We start from the raw sequence: 22,636 nt of genomic DNA on the forward strand, positions 1-22,636 counted from the left end.
GTTGATAAATAAAACCTGAGTAATGTCAGTCTGTCCCTTGCTGCTCAGGTTGAAAAAAACTTGCATTAATAAGTAGTGCAACCACCTACTGGCATAAATAAGTTGTGCAGCTATAAGGGGCATTGACACAACAATGATGCACATCTATTTGCCTGTTTTCATTGCAGAGTGCGGGCTTTTTTCTTTATGCCCTCCAGCATCAAGCACATGTAGTATTTTCCAAAATGTATTTATAGTTAAAGAATAGTACTGTAATAACTGCAAATGAGAAAAATAGATACTTTATTATCATAAACTCTGTGTTAAAAGCTCAGATAGTACAGAATATATACATCTCACATTTTCAGCAATTACATCATGGTCTGTGTGTAATTATAAAGAGCGTCATTTTAAAACAAATGCAAAACACATTGTCCTAAAAAGTACTTATTTACAAAGGAATAATAAAGTAAAAATGTGCGAACATTTTTTAAAGTGCTGCTTGAAGTTTTAACTCCAGGCAAAGTTTATATACATATTTGTGAACTGTTTTACCTCCAAAAATAGTTGTATTTCTGGTCAGCCACTCCTGTGATCTAGCATCCCTGACAAAGCACTGCAAGACTGGTTTCCTACAGCTTACTCACCAGTCCACCCCATCCTGTGGTTGGACACCAAATGGACAGAAACTACAGAAGTCCCCCTACTTACAAACGAGTTATATTCTGGGAGCACATTCGTCCAACAAAGCTCAACGCTCGCAGGCAATGGCTGCAAGTGCTGATCAGTGTGTTCTGGCAGGGGAAGTCCCTCTGTCGGAACACAAAGGCACAGTGCCGAAGATAATTGCACTAATATAGTTTGTCTTGGTATGGTGATCTCTCAGTTTTTTTTTGTTCAGTGCGCTGGGAGTGTGTTTGCATGATGTTTGCATCTTTGAGGCCCCAATCACACTTGAGTGTTTTGTAAATTGTAGCTTGAAGCTCAAAAACACTCAACAAGTAAAATCCTATTCATCTCAATGACCCATGTTCACATCTGAGCATTCTGTTGCCTGTAACAAAATGTCTGTCGCTCCAAAAAGTACATGAGTTACCTTTCAGGCAGAATTGAGTGTTTTTGTCCCCCATAAACTTCAATGCTTGATTGGAGCATTTTTTTAGCTTATAATAACTAATCTCTTCCTCCTAGTGATTTCCATTGCTAAAACAAAAAGCCTGAAACTTGAATACACATGTAAAATGTCTGTAATACTCTTCTAAAAATGTCTGTATAGAATTGCAAACATGCTCAAAAAAGCACATATAAAAACTCCTAAAAATCACTATTTTTTTTTAGGAGGTGTGAATGTAGCCGGAAAGTTCACAACTTGACTGTTCGTATGTAGGGGACTTACTGAGCATAACTGAATAGGACTGTGATTTGTATTATATCTGACTGTAGTTTGGCTTTTGGATTTAGTGAAAGTATCACCCAAATTTATGTACATTTTGCTAATTATCAAATGCCATGCCCTTCCTTTTACTGTATGTTGACCAATGACTAAATGACCATCAAATGTTACTGCAGAATAACCATAATACCTTAAAGCAGTATTAAACCCCAAACCAAAAATGTAATATATTGCAGCTTACCAATCACTAGATGTGGTACCTGAAACCGTTTTCTTTCTTTCACCCTGCTTTTCTGTGGTGATCTGGCCAGTAACAAAACTCCTGTATTAGAGTGCCTGCACTTTGGATGAGCACAGGGGGAACATTTAGACAGCAGCAATGCCAATCTGGGGGGGGGGGGGGGGGGGGAGTGTTAGATGGACTGGCAGATTTGAATACACTAACAAATTGAAGGTGAACTCCAATACTTTATAATCAGGTACAGCAAACAGTTTTTTTCTTTTTAGGATAAAGGTTTTACATAAATAACGAAAATTCAATCATTTTAGGCACGCTTGCCAGTGTTAAATAGTCTGTCCCATCCTTGTAACTGCAAGAGAGCTTTTCTGTTGAAAAACAACAGACTTACTGGCTGGATGACCAGATGAAGAAACAAGAAAAAAAAGTTTAAAAAAGGAAACTAATGCAGCCATCACATCTAAGAACTGACAAGCTGCAATAAATGTTTGCTTTTGGGTTTAATGCAGCTTTAAGTAGAAGATTAACTCTCAGTGCTAAGAAAATAACTTCCATAATTTTGTACAGTTGAACTTCTCAACTGTGTCTTAATTTGTTTGAGCAATGATTGTGAAAGCACAGAATGAGAAGCCCTAGAAATTGCTCAGTAGCTTTAATCAACATACTGATGCAACAGGGGTACATGTTCAATAAAATTCACCATTTATTTGCCTAATTCATAAAATTTTTTTGTGTAAAGTTTCTCTTTATTGAATCAATCACTTCCACGGTAACGGGTCGGTTCACACTATGGATTGCAAAGGTACAAACTGCATGTTCCTGACTGATTTACGTGCAATTTAAGTCCATTCACATTGCATCGCACCGAAAGTAGTGCATGCACTACTTATGGAAACACACTGCAACCAGATCACATGGTACATTTATACCATGCGATCTGGTGCAGGCAAACGCACTGTGTTTGTGAGCTGTGTTTGGGGCGCTGTTAACATTGACAGCAACTGCAGTGTGTTTTGAACTGAGAATGGGTTTTTCACCAGCCAAAAAAAAAAAATATAACCCCTATTTTAGGATTGTGCAAGCTGAACTAAATGAAACTCAAGCTATTTTCAGTAAAGGTAACATATACCACTGCTTTTTCTCATAGACTAATAAGAAAAGTGCTAAAATAAGATTTATTGTGATAGTGCAGTCAACTTTTCAATATAAACCTAAGCTAATCAGTATATAATCAATAAACTTTTCAATATACTCTAAGCTCCAAGGAGCAGAGCCCTCAAACCCCCTGTGTGTTGAATGGTATTGTTACTGTACTGTCTCGTGTATTGTCTCCCATTATAATGTAAAGCGCTGAGCAAACTGTTGGCGCTATATAAATCCTGTATAATAATAATCATCAATATAAGGTATCCATAGACATTAGATGATCATCGCCCAACCCTGATAAAACTGTCAGGATATGGTGATTGAAATGTCTGAGGATTATCAATATGGTTTGCTTTACAAAAAGAGAATGAAAACATTATTAAGGGCTGCATTGGGAGATAGGATGAAGATCTGTCCTTCTGTTGTGTGGGATTCTATTTCTCCTGTTGAATATCTCATATCAATTTATGAAACTTTTGTGTCCTAATTTGGAGCAGCATTTCTGCATACTGCAGCTAGCACAGGGAGCAATAAAAATACACAGAAACATTTTTTAAAAATCCCATATTGCTGTCTAAGGATTTAGTTTGCACATGCCAAAATTCAATAATAACTTATTTTCACTTGAAGCTAGACTCAATCTTGCAAAGTGAGACCAACAAACCACAAAAGACACACTTGGGAAATCTTAGAACTCACAAAGCGTTAGCTGTTAGTTGAAACTGCTTTAAAGATGAATTCCAGGTATGGATATTCAAACACAGTTACATTGTTCCTGCTTGGACCAATATAACTCGGCATACACCATACCTGGAAGCTAGAGATCAATGAAGTAGACACCACTGCTCCAGTGATCTCCGCTAATTTTTGGGTCCTGTGCCAAGCGGCTTCCATGCTGCATTGGGAATGCAGCTGGCCAGCCACTCAGCATGGGCATTTCTCAGAGAATGCTTTTTATTATTTAAATGAATGCAAAGCAGTCTCTGATTGGATGAAGTGGAGAGGTGTGGTGGACCAATGTAATTGTGTATAAAATATTCTACTTTAAAACTTTGCAATCCTTTAAACGTGAAAGTGATATTGTAGCTCCTGGCACTAAGCTCAGAAAAGTCCAGTAAGTGACTGCCATCTGAATAAGAACCCCTGGAGACTATAGCAGTAGTTATACTTAAAGTGATACTAAAGGAATTTTTTAAAAATAAACATGTCATACTTAAAGTGGAGCTCCACCCAAAAGGGTAAATTCCGCTTTAAAGCTTAATCCCCCGCTCCTCATTAGGGATTGGTACCCAAATTTGACAGGTACCCACTTCCGCTGCGATCACCTAGGTGATTTTTGTTGCTAGCGTTTAGCAGCATTTAAGAGTGTTTAGGAGCATAAGTGCTTAGAAGCATTTTTTACAACAATGCATTAGAAGAAAAAAAATGCAGAGGGTTGGCGTTTAGAAGCAATTAGCAGTGTTTAGGAGCATTTAGCTATTTTTATGCCAAAAATTCTTTTTCTGCCTCTAAAAACGCCTTTAGACTATCTAATGTGCATGGACACATAGGATACCATTAGCTTCTTCTAGAAGCATTTAAAAAATGCTAAATGCCTCTAAGAGCAGCGTTTTTTGTTTTTTTTTAAGCCATCATGCATGGACCTTAAGGCAGGTTCACACTTGAGCAGAGAGTTGAGTTTTTGCAAACAAAAATACAGCTCTCAGCAATAGTTTTATGTCTTCAGTCCACACTTTTAACACAGTTGCCATCTGCAGGGCAAAGTGGTGCGGAAAACTGCAACATGTCTGCATTTTTCAAATCAACTCCACAAGTAAAAGCAGTTGAACTTATCAAAAACACATAATAAACCAATGCAGCATTAAGTAAAGAAGAAAACAAATAGATGACTGGTAGATGATTGACCTGTACAGTGACAGATTCCTGGCTTTCTGAAAACTCACAAAAATAAAATGCAGCTAAATGTGATATGTACAAAAAAAAAAACAACACAAAAACAAACAAAAAAAAAACCCCCAGGTAAATGCATATAAAACACATGTAAAAGCAGGTGAATGCATATGTGTTTTTACCTGTATTTTTTATGCCCACAAGTGTGAACCTACCTTTAGTAAATCACTGCCTATCTTTAAAAAAAAATGCATTAACACGAAACATATTTCTATGGTTCAATGTATACATAATTGAGTAAAGGGACTTTAAAGAGTAACTCCACTTTTGTTGAGAAATAAACATTTCCCTCTGGGTGATCTATGTATATTGCAAGGATTTTAACAAACTTTGTTGCAGGTTCATACCCTTTGTCATTCTGAAGAAGTAGATGTTTGCCTTCCTGTGTCCATGTACGGAAAAGATCTGTATGGGAGTGACTGATTAATTATTAACCAGCTGCTGCACCTGGAGGGAACTAATCAGGAAAATGGAAAAGTCTGCATCCCTTTAGATGTAATTTCCCTTTGGGAGTATTTTACAAAAAAATTACATTTTTGCTGCAGGGGATGCCAAAAATCTGACTTGTATCTTAGTGCAGACTTCTGGGAAAATCAGTAAACTAATTACACAAGCAGGAAATGATACTTTGAGGGAGTGTTCTGTACAGAATACCTCCAGGTAGCCATATTGCATTTTACAGAAAATTAAAGCAAAGCAGATTGAAAAGGAAAGGTCATTTTTAATAACATTCAATTGTAATATGATTTGAGTCGCAATTGTAAACGCTAAATTATTAGAATTTTTTATTTGCTCATTTTTTTTCTCACAAAAGTGGAGTACCCTTTAAATTTCTAGTCAAGCAGTTCATGTTGTAAGAGTTCGATATTCATTGAATCAATTACATGTAAACAACTACACATAGAACAAAGTCCTTAGAAGCTTCCTGATAGTTACAGCTTGTCGTAATTTCATCTGAATGAAATCAACTTTTGGCATCAAGTAACTGGGTCAAACATGCCTGCAAGTCTGAATAAGTTAGAGTGACTTTAATATTAAAAATGCTTTTTTTTTTTAATAAAATGACAAATATGTTGTATTTACCTGCTCTGTGCAATGGTTTTGAACAGAGAAGGCCTGAATTTTCTGTTCTGGGGTCTCCCGCAGGCTCTCTGGGCTCCTCCTCTTCTGTGTGTGCCACCACTGGAAGCTGTTTCCTAAAGTGGCATACATGGGGGTTTAATCCCAAACTGGGCTGTGTGTGTCTATAGACATGCTCAGCCCTGCCCCCATTCCCTCCTCACAGGATTTAATTGACAGCCTCTATGTCTACATAGGAGAGAGAGCAGTACAACACTGTATTGAGATTGGGCTCGAGGAAGTGTTTGGGGAGGCTGGGAGGAGCTGATCATGGAAGATTTTTTACCTCAATACAGAGAATGTATTAAGGTAAAAAAAAAACGTAAGCATTTACAACCACTTTAATTAGTATTGTTTGTCAGAATTGTGCCAGATCTTGGATTAATTATATTGCTCCTATAAACATAACAGTACACATCATAAAGTCAAGGTTTGAGCAGACATAAAACCAAACTAGTCGTCATCTAGAGCAGTTTAAAAGTAGAAAAAAGAACATAATTGGCTGTTATGGGGCAGACATTCACATTTCACCAACTACACATATTACCAAGTTAATTGACGCTCTGCAGCAGTCTTTGCTCTAAAGCTGAACATTAACATGGCAATTTCCACATTTAAACCACTGTATAACAGTTTTTCACCAATATACCAAAATCTATGTGACCTACCATCAAGAGTTACATTTCATGGTTGCAAGTTGCTTGATAGTGCTTGAAATAGCTTAAATTTTTACAATTGTTATGAATCTGGATAATCACATGTGCAAACTGTGTTTAAATTGATTCTGTTGCCATACTATGAATAATAAAACATCTAAAAATTCTTAACCAACAGTAAATGAGCTTAAAAACAATTCCTCACTGACCTCTGTAGAGGCAGACACTGTAGAAAAATTCATTCAAGTTTACAGTGGAAGCACTGAAGTTGTCTACGTCAATCACCTCACCAGCTCTGCTCCCCCTCCCAGCAGTAACTGAGCAGCCTTCTCGTTTTTTAATCTCTAATGTAAACAGGTGCTCCAGCAGTGTAAAACAGGGTGGGCAGAACTGTTGAGAGAATTACTTCTCTCAACTTCAGTGCTTCTGCTATGAAGTTTGAAAATGAATTGCTCCACAGTGCCTGCAGCTACATGAGGGCTTGTTTAATAGCTTACTAATGATAGGTAAATAATTGAATATCCATAGTCTGAACACAGGTTCACTGTAATGTAAACCAGTACTGAGAGGAAAACAGGGGCTACTGATCTCTTTCTAAAAACATGCCTGGCTGTCTCTGGTTTTAATGATTCCTAGGATGCTGACCAAGAACAGACATGTAGATTAAATGCAGACTGAAGTCCTGACCCGCATATCTGTTCCAGACCAGTGACTATTGAAACCACTGGAATGACAGGCATGAAACTGGAGAATTTAACAATGAAAGATTCCATACTCTCTTAATATAAATCATACACATAGCTGGGATGATTACCTGCTCCTCTGTTTAGTTTGACATTCTCTGGGATTTATAACAATAACTAATCTATAACTCCACATAATAGTAGCAAATACCCTTTTGCACTATGAACAGTAAAAGGAATTTCAGCAACAATTTCCATCCAACCAATCAACATTTTTTTAACTTAGCTTTTCTTGCTATGTAGCCTTTTTTTCTAGTACATGTAGCACTATTGAGAATTGGTTGTTAATTTCCAAAATTACTTTTACAGGAACGTAGGTGCTCCTTGGGTATTTTTTGTGATACACCATTTGGTTGTATAAATGTGAGCATCATTCATTATAGATTCATCATGGACACAATGTCAGCTTGTGTAGTCAACCAGGCTGTTTGCATAATCTTTAGTCTATATGTCATAGAGCCAGTCCAGTCTATATGTCAGGATCCACCCAGAAGCCTGACAGGCAGATGGCTCAGCCTCTCAAAGTGCAGCTGAGAGCCTGAGCCAGCCACTCCTGCCCCCTGCACAGCCCACAACTACAGTGAGACTGATAGTCACTGGCTCTCTGCTCAGTGAAGACTGAGAATGGAGCAATCAGTAGTCCTTGATTGCTCAGTTCTTGGTGTACAGCCATTGGGGGACAACTGCAGCTGGGTTCGGTGCTTCAGCCATCTAGGTGAGTTTTTTTTTTCCCAATTCCCAAACTTCTCTTTTAAAACCAAAAAAGACATCCCTGCAAAGAAAATGATTACTACTTACCTCCTCCCTTCACCATGGCATTGACCTCTGCTGCACTGAAGAATTAAGCTTGCTGAAAGATCTTCGTCTCTCTTTTGGATGTTTTGGATGTCTGGACCTCCAGTGTGCTCTGTGGTTCCTTCCTCCAAACCCTACATCACTACTTTGTGCTGTAGTGGTGCAGGGGCTGGTGGAGGGAATAACAAAGTGCAGCAAGGGACACTGCCATTTCGACAATACATGATGTGTTGAATGCTGATTAATCCTCAGCAAGCCTAGATCTTTAATGCAGCAAAGTCTGGCAGTGTGAGCAGCGGGACAGGTAAAGTAATAACCTTTTTCATTGCAGGGTCACAGTAAATTTTAAATAGTGTTTGTCAAAAAAGTACACATTTCACATATAAAAAGGCAATTTTTCCCACCACAGTTCTGAGATTCATATAATGGAAATTCTAAGAAAAGCTTTATGAAACAACATACAAAACTGATGAGTGGTGGTTAGTTTCAGAAGATGCTGTGCTTATCAGCAGCATCTGTTACAAATTCTCTACTATTCTGCTCAGGTACAGCATTGTACAATGTAAACTTTTGCTGATAATATATGTAGCACACACTAATGTGAAAAAAATCACAACTTTTGAAGAGGGTTTTTGCAAATCTAATGAACTGGGGTAAAATTATGAAAAAAAAAAAAAGGAATTATTAAAGCGCGATTCTGGAGAAATTTAAAAAAAAAATACACCCCCACACTAGCAAATGTAATTGCTTGTTTTTGCCTATGGTACCAATTAAATGCACTGTTACTTATCTAGACCATCTGTGTCCTCAATTATAATGCAGGACTGCTGGTCCTACCTTGATAATGTTAAAGTGTGACCAAATAGACAACATGCCAAAGAAAAGCAGCTGCGGGGGACAAGTTTCATGGAGAGGAGGAAGAGGCAGGTACAAAGGATAAAGTAAGTGAAAGTGCTTTTAAATGGTACCCTGGGCAAAAATGAGCATTTAACCATTGCAGGGGGAAGGAAGCCCTGCCACGGGGGTCATTTTTATATCAAGTTTAATCTCCCTTGAACTAGTGAAAACATTTTTCTTCAAGCAAGGTTGTATTTGGATATCACACCTGGACGACAAAGCCTTTCCACCCAAGGTACCCTCTAAGTGAACCCTATTTTGTATCTGAAAGTAATAGCAGGAATGTGCTACTGGGGGGCAGTATGCTATTTGCTCTATATATAAAGTCACCAATAGACAGTACAGTATGTACAATACACTATGTATAATAGTATGTATAATATGTACAGTATACTAGCCATGAGCCCGTTGAGAAAGAGAAGATGGCTGTATGCTACCAGAGCTATAGTGTCCTGTGTTTCCTCTTAGCAAATTCTACACCTCTCTTTAATTTCTGCTGTTGGATTCATCTGAAAATGAATAGAGGTGGCCAGACATTTTTTCCTGAGTATTTTATAGTATATAAGCAGGCATGACCTCAAGTACTGAGACTGGCTACCTTATCAGCTTTTCGTAACACAAAGCCATCAGAAGGTGACAAAATGATGCTGAACATAGGAAAGCGTCCCCAGCTGTTGATAAAAGGTCATGAGCATTAGCTCTACTTAATGGATATAAATACACAAAGTGGAGTTCTTTTCTTCATCACCTGGGTCCACAGTCCAAAACCCATGCATGTGAGCAGTCACAACAAAGCTTGTGTTTAACTTTCAGCTGTCATCAGATGTAAACCTAAAGACCAGAATAGAAATTGTCTTCACATTTTCCATTTGTTTGAAGAACGTAGAGCTATTCCATGGACGGGGATGTTAGAGGGGTTTCCAACATTGAAACAGGACATATCTCCTCCTTCCTGGGCTCATTGTATACAATTCTGCCATTCTTTAGCCACTGCTGTAAGTTAAAACAAAAAAGAGAAAATACAGTAAATGCTGTAATATTTGTTAATAGAGATGGATAATAAAAATTAGTAAATTTCCATGAACAGTGTGAACGTTAACAATGTTTATACATTTATTTAAACAGATTTAGTTACAGTCCAAAACAACTGATTGAGTATTGTAGGGTATCCCTGATTGCCAATCAGGAGTATGTCCAGTTATCATACACAGAGACTCTTTGTTGGTAAGTCTCTGTACAACAGGTTCTGAAGAGTTCATGAAGTGTTTAATTTCAATAATTTTTATTGAAGAATTTCAATAACATAACAAAATGATATAATTTGGTTCAGTAGAAAGTATACTCATACAGTATAACATTGGTAAGGATTCACCCCACCATTTGGCTGGGGTTGAAATTGGGGTTGAGGCATTAGCATCAGAGGTAGACTTGGGTTTAAGCTGAACCTTGGTGAGGTGTAGAAAATGGTAAAGGGGTATTAACCAAGGGGGGGATAATGAGGAGGGTAGGGGAAGGAGTACCAGTCTGAGATGGATGGGTAATTCAATTGTTTGTGAGATATCAGGATTTTACTTAGCAGTTTTGATTTTGTAACCAGTTAGACCATTGGGAATTAAATTTATGTTGGGTGGAGTTGTGAAGAGCCAATCTTTTTTTCCATTTTGCATTGGAAGTTAAGATCAGTAATTAGAGATTTGAGGGAAGGAGCAGTGGGTGGTGGTATTCCATAATCTAGTTATATTGATTTTTGCTGTGAAAAGTATGTGGACAATGGTGGTACGAGAATTATATGGGATTTTTTCAATCCTAATGTGTAGAAGCGAGAGTGAAGGATTTGGGGTTATCATTATTTTGGATACTTCAGAGATTAGTTGGAAAACACTGTTCCAAAAGGATTTAATAGATTTACAGGCCCATAATATGTGTAGTGTGAAGCCTATGTCTCCGCATTGTCGCCAGCAAGAGGGGGAATGGTTTGGGTAATAGATGGCTAGTTTGATAGGGGTTAGGTACCATTGGTGGAGATTTTTTAAGTATGATTCCCAATGCGAACTGCATTGGAAGGATTTGTAGGTAGAGTTAAACGTAGTGTTCCTTGTGTGTGTCGTAATTGTTTCTGAAAGGGTTTTTTCCCAATTGGATAGGGAGGTAGATTTTAGAACGAATTGTAGGTCCATTACGTACTTGTAGAAAGTGGAAATGCCTTTACCTGGATATTGTGGTCTGGAAAAGAAGAGATGGGCTGTAGTTGGAATCTGTATGGTATGAGGTATGTTTTTTGTTTGCATACAGTGGATGATTCGTAAGTAAGTGAAGTATTCAGTGGTAGGGATTTGAATTTGGTTTGGAGATTTTGAAATGAGTGTAGGGTGTGGTCTTTATAGAGGTCTGTTATTTTATGTATGTTTCGTTTTTCCCATTGAGATAGATCTAGAGAGGTTGTAATGGAGTGTAGTATATCAATTGGGATAAGGATTTGTTTGGGATCCGTGTATTCCATGGACAAAAGATTGCTCCAGGCTTGAAGAGCGGCTTGGATGCATGGATGTTTTAGTTGGTAGTTTGTTTGTGAAATTGTTGGAATTAGAAATAAATTTTGGTGTTTGAGTGGAAGGAAGGGTAAGGTTTCCATAGTAGACCAGATTTTTTCTCTGGTTGGGTTCCACCAAAAATATATTTGGTCCAGAAGAGTAGCATTATAGTAGGATTTTAGATGTGGGAGGCCTGCGCCTCCTTTAGAAGGTGGTTGTATTAAGAGATTGGTGGTACATCTCGGTTTTTTAGAGTTCCATAAAAATCTGGTGAGAATCGATTGTAGTTTGGAGAAAAAAGTATTAGGAACTGGTATGGGAAGTGTGCGGGAAATGTATAGAATTTTTGGTAGGATGTACATTTTTAATGTCGCAACTCGGCCTAATTTAGAAAGTTCTGAGGTACGAAGGTTGGCAATTTTTTGGGGTATAGTTTCAAGTAGTCTTTTGTGATTTGAGGTGAATAATTGGTCTGTTGTTGCGGTGAGTTTGATTCCTAAGTAGAGGATGTTTTTTTTTTCTGAGGAGAAAGGGAATTGTTTAGCAAGTAGTATCTAGGTTTGATATAGTGTGTGGAGATTTAAGATTGAGGATTTGGGCTCATTAAGTTTGTAGTAAGAGACCGTTGTGTACTGTTGAAGATGTGTGCGGATTGTTTTGAGGGATTTGGTTGGGTAATCATCAATATGATGTTGTCTGCAAATAAGCTAATTTTGTGTTCAGTATTAAGGTGTTTGATGCCGGAGAATATCGGATCGTCCCTAAGTTTAGAGGCTAAGGGTTCAATGAGTAGTGCAAATATGACGGGAGATAGTGGGCAGCCTTGTCTAGTACCATTGGTAATATCAAAGGGATCTGATAGCGTTCCGTCTGTTAATACTCGTTATTATCGATTGTAGCATGTCTTTGTGGAATGTACCGGTGGTGGCTGCATGGTTAAAGAGTTTAGTCAAGTATGGTGATAGGTAAGGGGCAAATTGTTTGTAAAATTCGTTCGTATATATCCGTCGTTACCTGGAGACTTGTTAAGAGGGAGCGTTTTGATGGTAATTTCTATTTCTGTGGGAGAGATCAGGGTGGATATAGCGTCAAGTTGGGATGGAGAGAGTTGGGGGAGTTTAATTGTGTGGAGGAATTGTATGGACGTTGGTGTTGGTTGGATAGTGTCATAGTCATTTTTAAGGTTATATAGTTGTTGGTAATAGGTCGCAAAGGCAATGGCTATTTCTTGTGGGTTTGTGGTTAAGGTATGTGAGGTTCGGTGATGAACTGAAGATATTTTGGATTTTAGGCGTCGTTGTTTAATCATTTTGGTTAATAGGGATTTGGCTTTGTTGCTAAGGGAGTAAAATTTAGTTTTCGTTTTTTTGAAGGTTGAGGTCATATTTATAAAGTAGTAGGGTTCTGAGTTTGTTTCTGTCTGTTGTGAGGTGGGCAGAAGTTGTGGGATTTAGGGATTTTTTGTTTAATTCTTCTTTTGTTTTAATTGAGATGAGGAGTTCGTCAATTTGTTGGTTTCTTTGTTTGGTGATACGGGAATTTAGTTGTATAAGAATACCTCTCATGTATGCCTTATAAGTGGACCATAGTGTAGGTATCGAGATCTCAGGTGATTCATTTATGTCAAAGAACATATTATGAGCATCCAATATATGTTTCTTGTGATCTGGATTCTTCAATAGGGTCGAGTTCAGTCTCCAAATTCGAGGAATTGTGGAATGTTGATTGTGGTCTAGAGTAATGGAGATTGGAGCGAGGTAATTCATAGATTGTGTAGAAAGGTAGGTTACCTTTTGCTGTAGGTGGGAAGTTTCCATAGAGAAGGAGTAATGCGCTTGATGTGGTTGCTGGTTTGATGAGGGCGTTCCATCTTGTAATGCAGATTTTTGAGAGAAGAGGGGTTGACTTGAGCGACTGGTGGTGGTAGGAGGGTAGAGGGGTAAAAAGAACTTGTGGAAAATACAAGTGAAATGTATAGCACATTTTGCTACTGTGTAACGGGGGATTTTAAACGTACATGACTCATGAGAGAAGTCATGTTGACAAGAAACTTGGGGTTTAGAAATTTTCGTATAGGGGCCATCGGCCAGCCTTTAGTGATTCGTGAATAGTTACCCAGCTTGTTGGGTGATGAATAACGCTAGGGACTACTGGTTCATGACCATTCTGCGTCCATTTGTTGTGGTCGAGTAGAGGTGGATTGGTGGGAGTCCACTGGTATGATGTTCCATGTTTTCAGGAGTTTTAGAGTTTTGATTGTAAAGAGCCTTCCTTGCTGTTTAACAATGAGCTTTGTGGGGAAACCCCATTGGTAAGCTATTTTGTGGTTCCGCAACGCTTTTGTAATGGTGACAAGTTTCTTGCAGTTGAGCAGTGGCTTTGGATAGGTCTGCGAATAATTTTATATTCGCTTGAGCTGATGGTATTGAGGTAGTGTTTCTTGCAGCTATCATTTTTTTTTTCACGTGGTAGAAGTGTATGCGTGGGTATTGCGTCCGGTAGGAATGATGGTTTTGTTATTCTGTGCGCACGGTCTATAGCGAGCTCCACATCTGTTAGAGAGGTAATGAGGTGCTTCATGTATTGTTGTATGTAAGGCACTATGGCGTCCATAGTGATAGTTTCCGGAATTCCGCAAAATTTGATATTATTCCGCCTGGAGCGGTCTTCTAGGTCTGCCAATTTGAGGTTAATTTGTTCTATGTCGGTTCCATGATCTGTGTGTGCGTCTGTTAGGGCGTTGTGTGCCGTGAACATTTCCCCCATTTTATTCTCAATATGGCGGATACGGTAGTCTTGTTTTTGTACCGTAGTTGAGATTTGAGATAATGTTGTTGTCACGTTGTCATGTAGTGTTTGTCGCAATGAGAGAAGCATACTTTTCAATGAGATTTCAGTGATAGGTTGATCAGAAGCGGGAAAATTCTCCATCGAAGATGGAATAAGAATAGTAGCAGTGAAAGCAGGAGGATAGCAAGGCTGTAGATCAGCGATAGTCTATGTCCAGCCTGGGTCTGGATCTGGCAGGACTGCTAGTAGGGGAGACAGGGGCGGAGAGGACTCACCCGGGTCTCCTGGGTATAGTGGTGCTTTGAGCCTGGGGTCTGTGGTCTGAGCCGTGCTCCTTTCTGTCTGTGTGAGGAGATCATGCTGTGAGGAGCCGGCTCCATCTTGGCTGCAGGGGTTGAGAGCTGGGAAGAAACTCGTCAGCTTTCCTGGCTGCCCTGGTGATCTACGGTGACGAGGCATGTCCCTGGGGGTTCAGTAATGTTCTGCGTCCCCTTATATGCTCGGGGAGAGGTACAGTTGTGACCAAAATTATTCAACCCCCACTGAAATTGAGTGTTTTGGCCAGTTTGACATTGCTTTTGATCATTCAGTCATCTTGCTTACATTTACATTAAAGAGGCACTTGTAGGTCAGACAAATATAACATAACAGTTATAATGAAATAACCACAAATGTCTTTTCTGTGCTCACAGCATTATCAGTTTTATTCAACCCCCAAGTGACATTCAATCTTAGTACTTAGTACAGCATCCTTTTACAGTTATAACAGCTTTTAAACGTGAAGCATAGCTTGACACAAGTGTCTTGCAGCGATCTACGGGTATCTTCGCCCATTCTTCATGGGCAAAGGCCTCCAGTTCAGTCACATTCTTAGGCTTGCGCACTGCAACTGCTTTCTTTAAGTCCCACCAGAGGTTCTCAATCGGATTTAAGTCTGGTGACTGCGATGGCCACTCCAAAATGTTCCAACCTTTCCTCTGCAACCATGCTCTAGTGGACTTGGAGGTATGCTTGGGATCATTGTCCTGTTGAAAGGTCCAACGTCTCCCAAGCCTCAGGTGTGTGACGGACTGCATCACGTTTCCATCCAATATCTCCTGGTACTGAAGAGAATTCATGGTACCTTGCACACGCTGAAGCTTCCCTGTACCTGCAGAAGCAAAACAGCCCCAAAGCATGATTGACCCTCCACCATGCTTCACAGTAGGCAAGGTGTTCTTTTCATCATAGGCCTTGTTCTTCCTCCTCCAAACATAGCGTTGATCCATGGGCCCAAACAGTTCTAATTTTGTTTCATCAGTCCACAGAACACTATCCCACAACTTTTGTGGTTTGTCCACATGGCTTTTGGCATACTGCAGTCGACTCTTCTTATTCTTTGGAGACAGCAAGGGGGTACGCCTGGGAGTTCTGGCACGGAGGCCTTCATTACGCAGTGTGCGTCTTATTGTCTGGGCTGAAACTTCTGTACCCACATCTGACAAATCTTTTCTCAGTTCCTCAGCAGTCACACGGGGACTTCTCTCCACTCTACGCTTCAGGTAGCGCACAGCAGTCGAAGTCAGCATCTTCTTTCTGCCACGACCAGGTAGCGTTTCAACAGTGCCCTTTGCCTTGAATTTGCGAATGATGCTTCCTAAGGTGTCTCTTGGTATGTTTAACATCTTTGCAATCTTCTTATAGCCATTGCCCTTCCTGTGAAGAGAAATCACCTCTTCTCTTGTCTTCCTGGACCATTCTCTTGCCTTCACCATGTTTGTAACCACACCAGTAAATGTCTAGAAGGAGCTGAGTATCAGTCATTTTAAAGCTGCCTAATTGGTGCTTATTATGCTTGATTGCTGCTCGGTGACATCCACAGGTGTTTTCAATACCTGATGGAAAGCACCTGTATGAACCTCTGTTCTTCAGAGTGGTAGTCTTTAAGGGGTTGAATAATTGTGGCAATGAAGAAACCACATAAGAACCATTTACTACTGTATTACATAAACAATTGATGTCATTTTAGTTGCATTTGGGTAGTTACAACGTCCTTGTAGGATTTGATTCTGAATACAATTCCAAATGTACACTATAGTCCCTAAACCCCTTTACAGCATTGGGGGTTGAATAATTTTGGTCACAACTGTATGTATTGCCGCTGGGTCCGGTGAGTGCTGGGTTATGGCTGGCGGTGAGATGGAGCTCTCGTCAGTGAGCTGCCATCTCGGAGCCGGCCTCGCACGCGCCCCTTCATGATGTGTTTAACTTTGCTTGTGGAACACTGCTGACTTTGAGAACAGGCAGGTGTCCTACCATCCATAATACTTGGTGAAACAACCACCTGTCTTTTGCCAGCCATTTGCTCCACACTTTTCATTATGTGACTTACCCAACAGTGTAAATCAGTCTGATTGATTTGTTCAGCTTTATTGCTTTAGAAGGGTTCATCCATTGGCCAGAGCTAGATGAATCAAATAGCAATACAAGAGGTCCACTCTAACTAATTTGGCATCTCTGTACAGCTAAGTTTACAAAATAAGTGTTGGTACTTGTCTTGTAAACAGCATGATAAAACATGATTCCCCTTTATTGAGAATAGCAATTTTATATCATGTATTTGTTTGCAACCTTCAAGCAGATATTCTTTTATAATGTGTTGCATCTTAGCTATATAGGATGATGCATACAATCAGCGTTCTTCCTGTGGGAAGTGGTTAAGACTTTTCGACAGCAGAAAGGAAACATGCACACAATAGATACAGCTTAGATCTTACCACTTATTTTCCACTGTTAGGCACACACACCACTACGATGGGTAGCATGCTTACAGGGGGAAACTCCTGCCAATAGAAGAGTTACCACCTGAAATACATGAGAATATGTAATATTTCCCCAGTGTGCTTTAGAAGTGCCTTTATAAATTAAAAATCGAGCTTTCTTATCAATAACTGCTATTTTCTCCATAGTTATTTTTTTCTATTGCACATCATATGGATATGCTTGTTGGTATAAAAAAAAAACTGAACATTTTTGTAATAAATATAACAATTTACAAAAATCTTAATTATGTCTAAATAATATCAACCAGAATCTCAAAGTCCAGTTACTAATATGAATCTCGGTGACATTCAGTCATTTTAGAGCTTTAAGCTTGAAACTGCTATTAGGGGGGGTTGTTCCTCAATTTAGGGCCTGTTCACACCAGCAAGTCATGCTGATCCTGCTGCATTGCACTATTGTCTTTTTTTTAGAATATTATTAAAAATGTATGCCGTTGCGTAGTGTTGCGTTCAAATGTAGTATTTTGCATCACAGTCCACAGCACTGAAAAAAGTACTGCATGCATTTTGTCTTCAGTTCTACTTTAAGACCTACAGCATGTCACACTACTCATTTTGTTACTGGCAACATATCATACAGTCAGGTCCATAAATATTGGGACATCAACACAATTCTAACATTTTTGGCTCTATACACCACCACAATGGATTTGAAATGAAACTAACAAGATGTGCTTTAACTGCAGACTGTCGGCTTTAATTTGAGGGTATTTACATCCAAATCAGGTGAACGGTGTAGGAATTACAACAGTTTGCTCATGTGCCTCCCACTTCTTAAGGGACCAAAAGTAATGGGACAGAATAATAATCATAAATCAAACTTTCACTTTTTAATACTTGGTTGCAAATCCTTTGCAGTCAATTACAGCCTGAAGTCTGGAACGCATAGACATCACCAGACGCTGGGTTTCATCCCTGGTGATGCTCTGCCAGGCCTCTACTGCAACTGTCCTCAGTTCCTGCTTGTTCTTGGGGCATTTTCCCTTCAGTTTTGTCTTCAGCAAGTGAAATGCATGCTCAATTGGATTCAGGTCAGGTGATTGACTTGGCCATTGCATAACATTCCACTTCTTTCCCTTAAAAAACTCTTTGGTTGCTTTTGCAGTATGCTTTGGGTCATTGTCCATCTGCACTGTGAAGCGGCGTCCAATGAGTTCTGAAGCATTTGGCTGAATATGAGCAGATAATATTGCCCGAAACACTTCAGAATTCATCCTGCTGCTTTTGTCAGCAGTCACATCATCAATAAATACAAGAGAACCAGTTCCATTGGCAGCCATACATGCCCACGCCATGACACTACCACCACCACGCTTCACTGATGAGGTGTATGCTTAGGATCATGAGCAGTTCCTTTCCTTCTCCATACTCTTCTCTTCCCATCACTCTGGTACAAGTTGATCTTGGTCTCATCTGTCCATAGGATGTTGTTCCAGAACTGTGAAGGCTTTTTTAGATGTCGTTTGGCAAACTCTAATCTGGCCTTCCTGTTTTTGAGGCTCACCAATGGTTTACATCTTGTGGTGAACCCTCTGTATTCACTCTGGTGAAGTCTTCTCTTGATTGTTGACTTTGACACACATACACCTACCTCCTGGAGAGTGTTCTTGATCTGGCCAGCTGTTGTGAAGGGTGTTTTCTTTACCAGGGAAAGAATTCTTCGGTCATCCACCACAGTTGTTTTCCGTGGTCTTCCGGGTCTTTTGGTGTTGCTGAGCTCTCCGGTGCGTTCCTTCTTTTTAAGAATGTTCAGAACAGTTGTTTTGGCCATGCCTAATGTTTTTGCTATCTCTTTGATGGGTTTGTTTTGTTTTTTCAGCCTAATGATGGCTTGCTTCACTGATAGTGACAGCTCTTTGGATCTCATCTTGAGAGTTGACAGCAACAGATTCCAAATGCAAATAGTACACTTGAAATTAACTCTGGACCTTTTATCTGCTCATTGTAATTGGGATAATGAGAGAATAACACACACCTGGCCATGGAACAGCTGAGAAGCCAATTGTCCCATTACTTTTGGTCCCTTAACAAGTGGGAGGCACATATGCAAACTGTTGTAATTCCCACACCGTTCACCTGATTTGGATGTAAATACCCTCAAATTAAAGCTGACAGTCTGCAGTTAAAGCACATCTTGTTCGTTTCATTTCAAATCCATTGTGGTGGTGTATAGAGCCAAAAATGTTAGAATTGTATTGAGGTCCCAATATTTATGGACCTGACTGTATATGACATTCTAAAACTCAGTTTTACCTTTATCTACAGCATTGCTCTGTAGCAAATAAAAACAGTGATGTGTTGCTCAGCCACTGCTCCCTCACTAGTGATTCTGCAGCATTTTAGACAGTGATGCAGTGAAATTCATCCTGGACAGTGACAGATACATCGCAGTGATTTGGCACTTCAACATGACATGGGCCAAAGGCCACAGGAGCTTCACCCACACACACTGCAACTGAAGACTCTGCAGCTGGCACTACATGTAAGTGTGAGACACATTGGTGCTGATGATCTTCAGCTGTTTCTATTGAGCTATTTGGGCTAGAGTTGTATGTGCCCTGCATGATTTGTTTGATGTTGCCTTTGGATGATTCACTGCTGGTTCAGGGTAGCAGCTTCACAGACTTGTTAACAATCTACTGTCCTCTTAACTGATCCTGGGCAATTGACTATTATTAAGTGTTTTTGCATGGCAAGACCACTTACTGTTATCTCACATATATATTCTTATTATTATAGCCAAATTTACACAGTTTTTACACTACATAGACAGTAATATACCGAAACGTGCGGATTGTTCCCGATTGGTGTGCTATTACTTTGTGGAACGTTTCGCTGAATGGTTCACGAAATATCGGCGTTCTTATGGTGAAATTGGTCCCATAGGAATGAATGGCGGAATGTTCAAAACTAGAGTGGGAGCTGACAAAAGCTAGAGTGTGAGCTGAAAAATCAGGACATGATCTCTAAACTGCCATCACTCCCTCATTTTCAAGCCCACCTACACAAATCTTATATCAAAACGTTCAGCTATGCCTGCCACTAAAAATATCCACGGCTAAGCCATAGTCCTGATAGTTTTTACAATATGACCTTTTGTTTGCAGCTCACACCGCCTATTGACATTCATTGAAACTCCACTCTAGAAATTTCCCTTCAAATTTGAGGTGGCTAAACTGCGACTGTGCCTTCATTTTTAATATTTCAGAGACATACTTGCATCAAAATGTAGGTCTGGGTCTTGTGATTCTCACAATATAAAGCTCTTCGGTGTAGGATTTATAATTTTTAAACTACAACCATTTGAAGAGGGAAACCGCCAGTGAAGTGAGCAAGTTGGAGCAGTTTGTTTTTAAGCGCTCTTCTCTGCCCTTGCTGTAGAGTGAGTTGCCATAGGAACCCAGGTGTGTAAGCAGGCAGCAGAGTGACAAGCCACTCCACCCAGTTACTCCACCCACTCCAGTTGTAGACTACTGGTGGAGGCAAGAACACTTCACACAATTTCCCCAGAAATTGTAGCTTTTCTAGTTAAAAGAAGCTTTACTTTGGAAATTGGGAGTGCTGCTGCCTTCTGTCACTTGGTTGTATTTTGTAAGGAGGATTACTGGCTTGGTCTTGCACAGCTGATTTGAGTAGATCAGAGCAGCCATGCATTATTTTACACTTTTGCACTGGATTCAGGCTCAACCTGCAGCCCAAGGGCCACATGCGACCCTGCTTACTGTGCAGCTCCCAGGCATCAGCAGGTGGTATTGGACAACAGATGTGGCAGCAATGATGAGTAAATGGAATTTATGATCTCTAGCAATCTGGTATACAGTAACATGTCTCCAATTCCTGTAGTCTCAGACCATCTTATGTAGAATAAATGTATCCTCTGATCATCTCCTGCAGTATGTCTGCAGTCTCTGACCATCTCCTGTACTATGTCTAGCACTAAATAATGTGCACAACATTGGTGTGTCATGGGGTTGCAGTTGAGGCCCCCAAACTTTCATCAGTTGATCATGTAAACAGGCTGAACCCTGCTTGAGTAAGTTAGATACTGGGCCAGGCTGGATTGGGTAAGGGTGAACTCCTAGTCACCGGTTCATGCACTTTTTGGGTTTCAGCTGGCTCACCTGTGGTACAAATTGAGAGAAGGCTGAGACCCCGTGACAGCTTCTGGAACCACTGTAATTGGATGGTTGAAGGCTAATACCTATGCTGCTGCTGATCACAACTGTTAGAGAAGATAAACTTTACCGAGACCCCAGGGATGCGACCAGCCATGGACCATGTCTTTGAACATGGACTTGCTACCATACATGAACTTGAACTAGTTAGTCATGGGTGTAAGGAACTACAGTTGCAAGAAAAAGTATGTGAACCCCTTGGGATTACGTGGAGTTTTGCATGAATTTGGCATAAAATGTGCTCTGAACGTCATCTAAGTCACAACAATAGAAGAACACAGTCTGCTGAACATAATACTACACAAACATTAGATGTTGCCATGGTTTAATTGCACATAACATGTAAACATTCACAGTGCAAGGAGGAAAAAGTATATGAGGCCCTAGCTTAATGACTTCTCCCAGAGCTAATTGGAGCCAGGAGTGAGCCAACCTTGACTCCAATCAGTGTGATGATATTGGATGTGTTGCTGACAGCGGTCCTACCCTTAAAAAACATACCTGTTTTGGGTTTACTGGTTTCAAGAAGCACTGTCTGATGTGAACCATGCCTCGCAGAAAAGAGCTCTCAGAAGACCTACGATCAAGAATTGTTGACTTGCATGAAGCTGGAAAGGGTTACAAAAGTATCTCCAAAAGCCTTGATGTTCATGTGTCCACGGTAAGACAGACTGTCTACAAATGGAGAAAGTTTAGCACTGTTGCTACTCTCCCTAGGCGTGGTCGTCCTGTAAAAATGACTGCAAGAGCACAGCGCAGAATGCTGCATAAGGTAAAGAAGAATCCCAGAGTGTCAGCTAAAGACCTACAGAAATCTCTGGCACATGCTAACATTTTTGTTGACACAATAAGATCCTAGTCTACAATAAGGAAAACATTAAACAAGAATGGAGTACATGGGAGGACACCACGGAGGAAGCCATTGCTGTCCAAAAAGAATATTGGGGCACGTTTGAAGTTTGCAAAAGAGCACCTGGATGTTCCACAGCACTACTGGCAAAATATACTGTGGACAGATGAAACCAAGATTGAGTTGTTTGGGAAGAACACACAACACTATGTGTGGAGAAAAAAAGGCACAGCACACCAACATCAAAACCTCATCCCCACTGTAAAACATGGCAGAGGGAGCATCATGGTTTGGGGCTGCTTTGCTGCCTCAAGGCCTGGACGGATTGTTGTCATTGATGTGAAAATGAATTCCAGAGTTTATCAAGACATTTTGCAGGAAAACGTACGACCATCTGTCCACCAACTGAAGCTCCGCAGAGGATGGGTGATGCAACAGGACAATGACCCAAAGCATACAAGTAATTCAACAAAACAATGGCTGCAACAGCACAAAATACGCCTTCTGGAGTGGCCCAGTCAGAGTCCTGACCTCAACACGATTGAAATGCTG

At 40.0% G+C, this 22,636-nt stretch overlaps 1 protein-coding gene across 1 annotated transcript in view; it reads right to left on the reverse strand.

Moving 5' to 3' along the window:
• Positions 1-265: 265 nt before the first annotated feature.
• Positions 266-22,636, reverse strand: part of LOC149440926 (interleukin-13 receptor subunit alpha-1-like) — a 148,231-nt gene continuing 125,860 nt past the window's right edge. The window contains exon 11 of the mRNA XM_089657958.1: positions 266-9,909. Within this exon, the coding sequence (XP_089514084.1) occupies positions 9,805-9,909 (105 nt within the window). The 3' untranslated portion in view covers positions 266-9,804. The remainder of the gene's footprint in view (positions 9,910-22,636) is intronic.

Source organism: Staurois parvus, unplaced genomic scaffold (genome assembly GCF_062004578.1).
Source record: "Staurois parvus isolate SC_StPar_1 unplaced genomic scaffold, SC_StPar_1.0 ptg001045l, whole genome shotgun sequence".
In the NCBI taxonomy this organism is placed as follows: Eukaryota; Metazoa; Chordata; class Amphibia; order Anura; family Ranidae; genus Staurois; species Staurois parvus.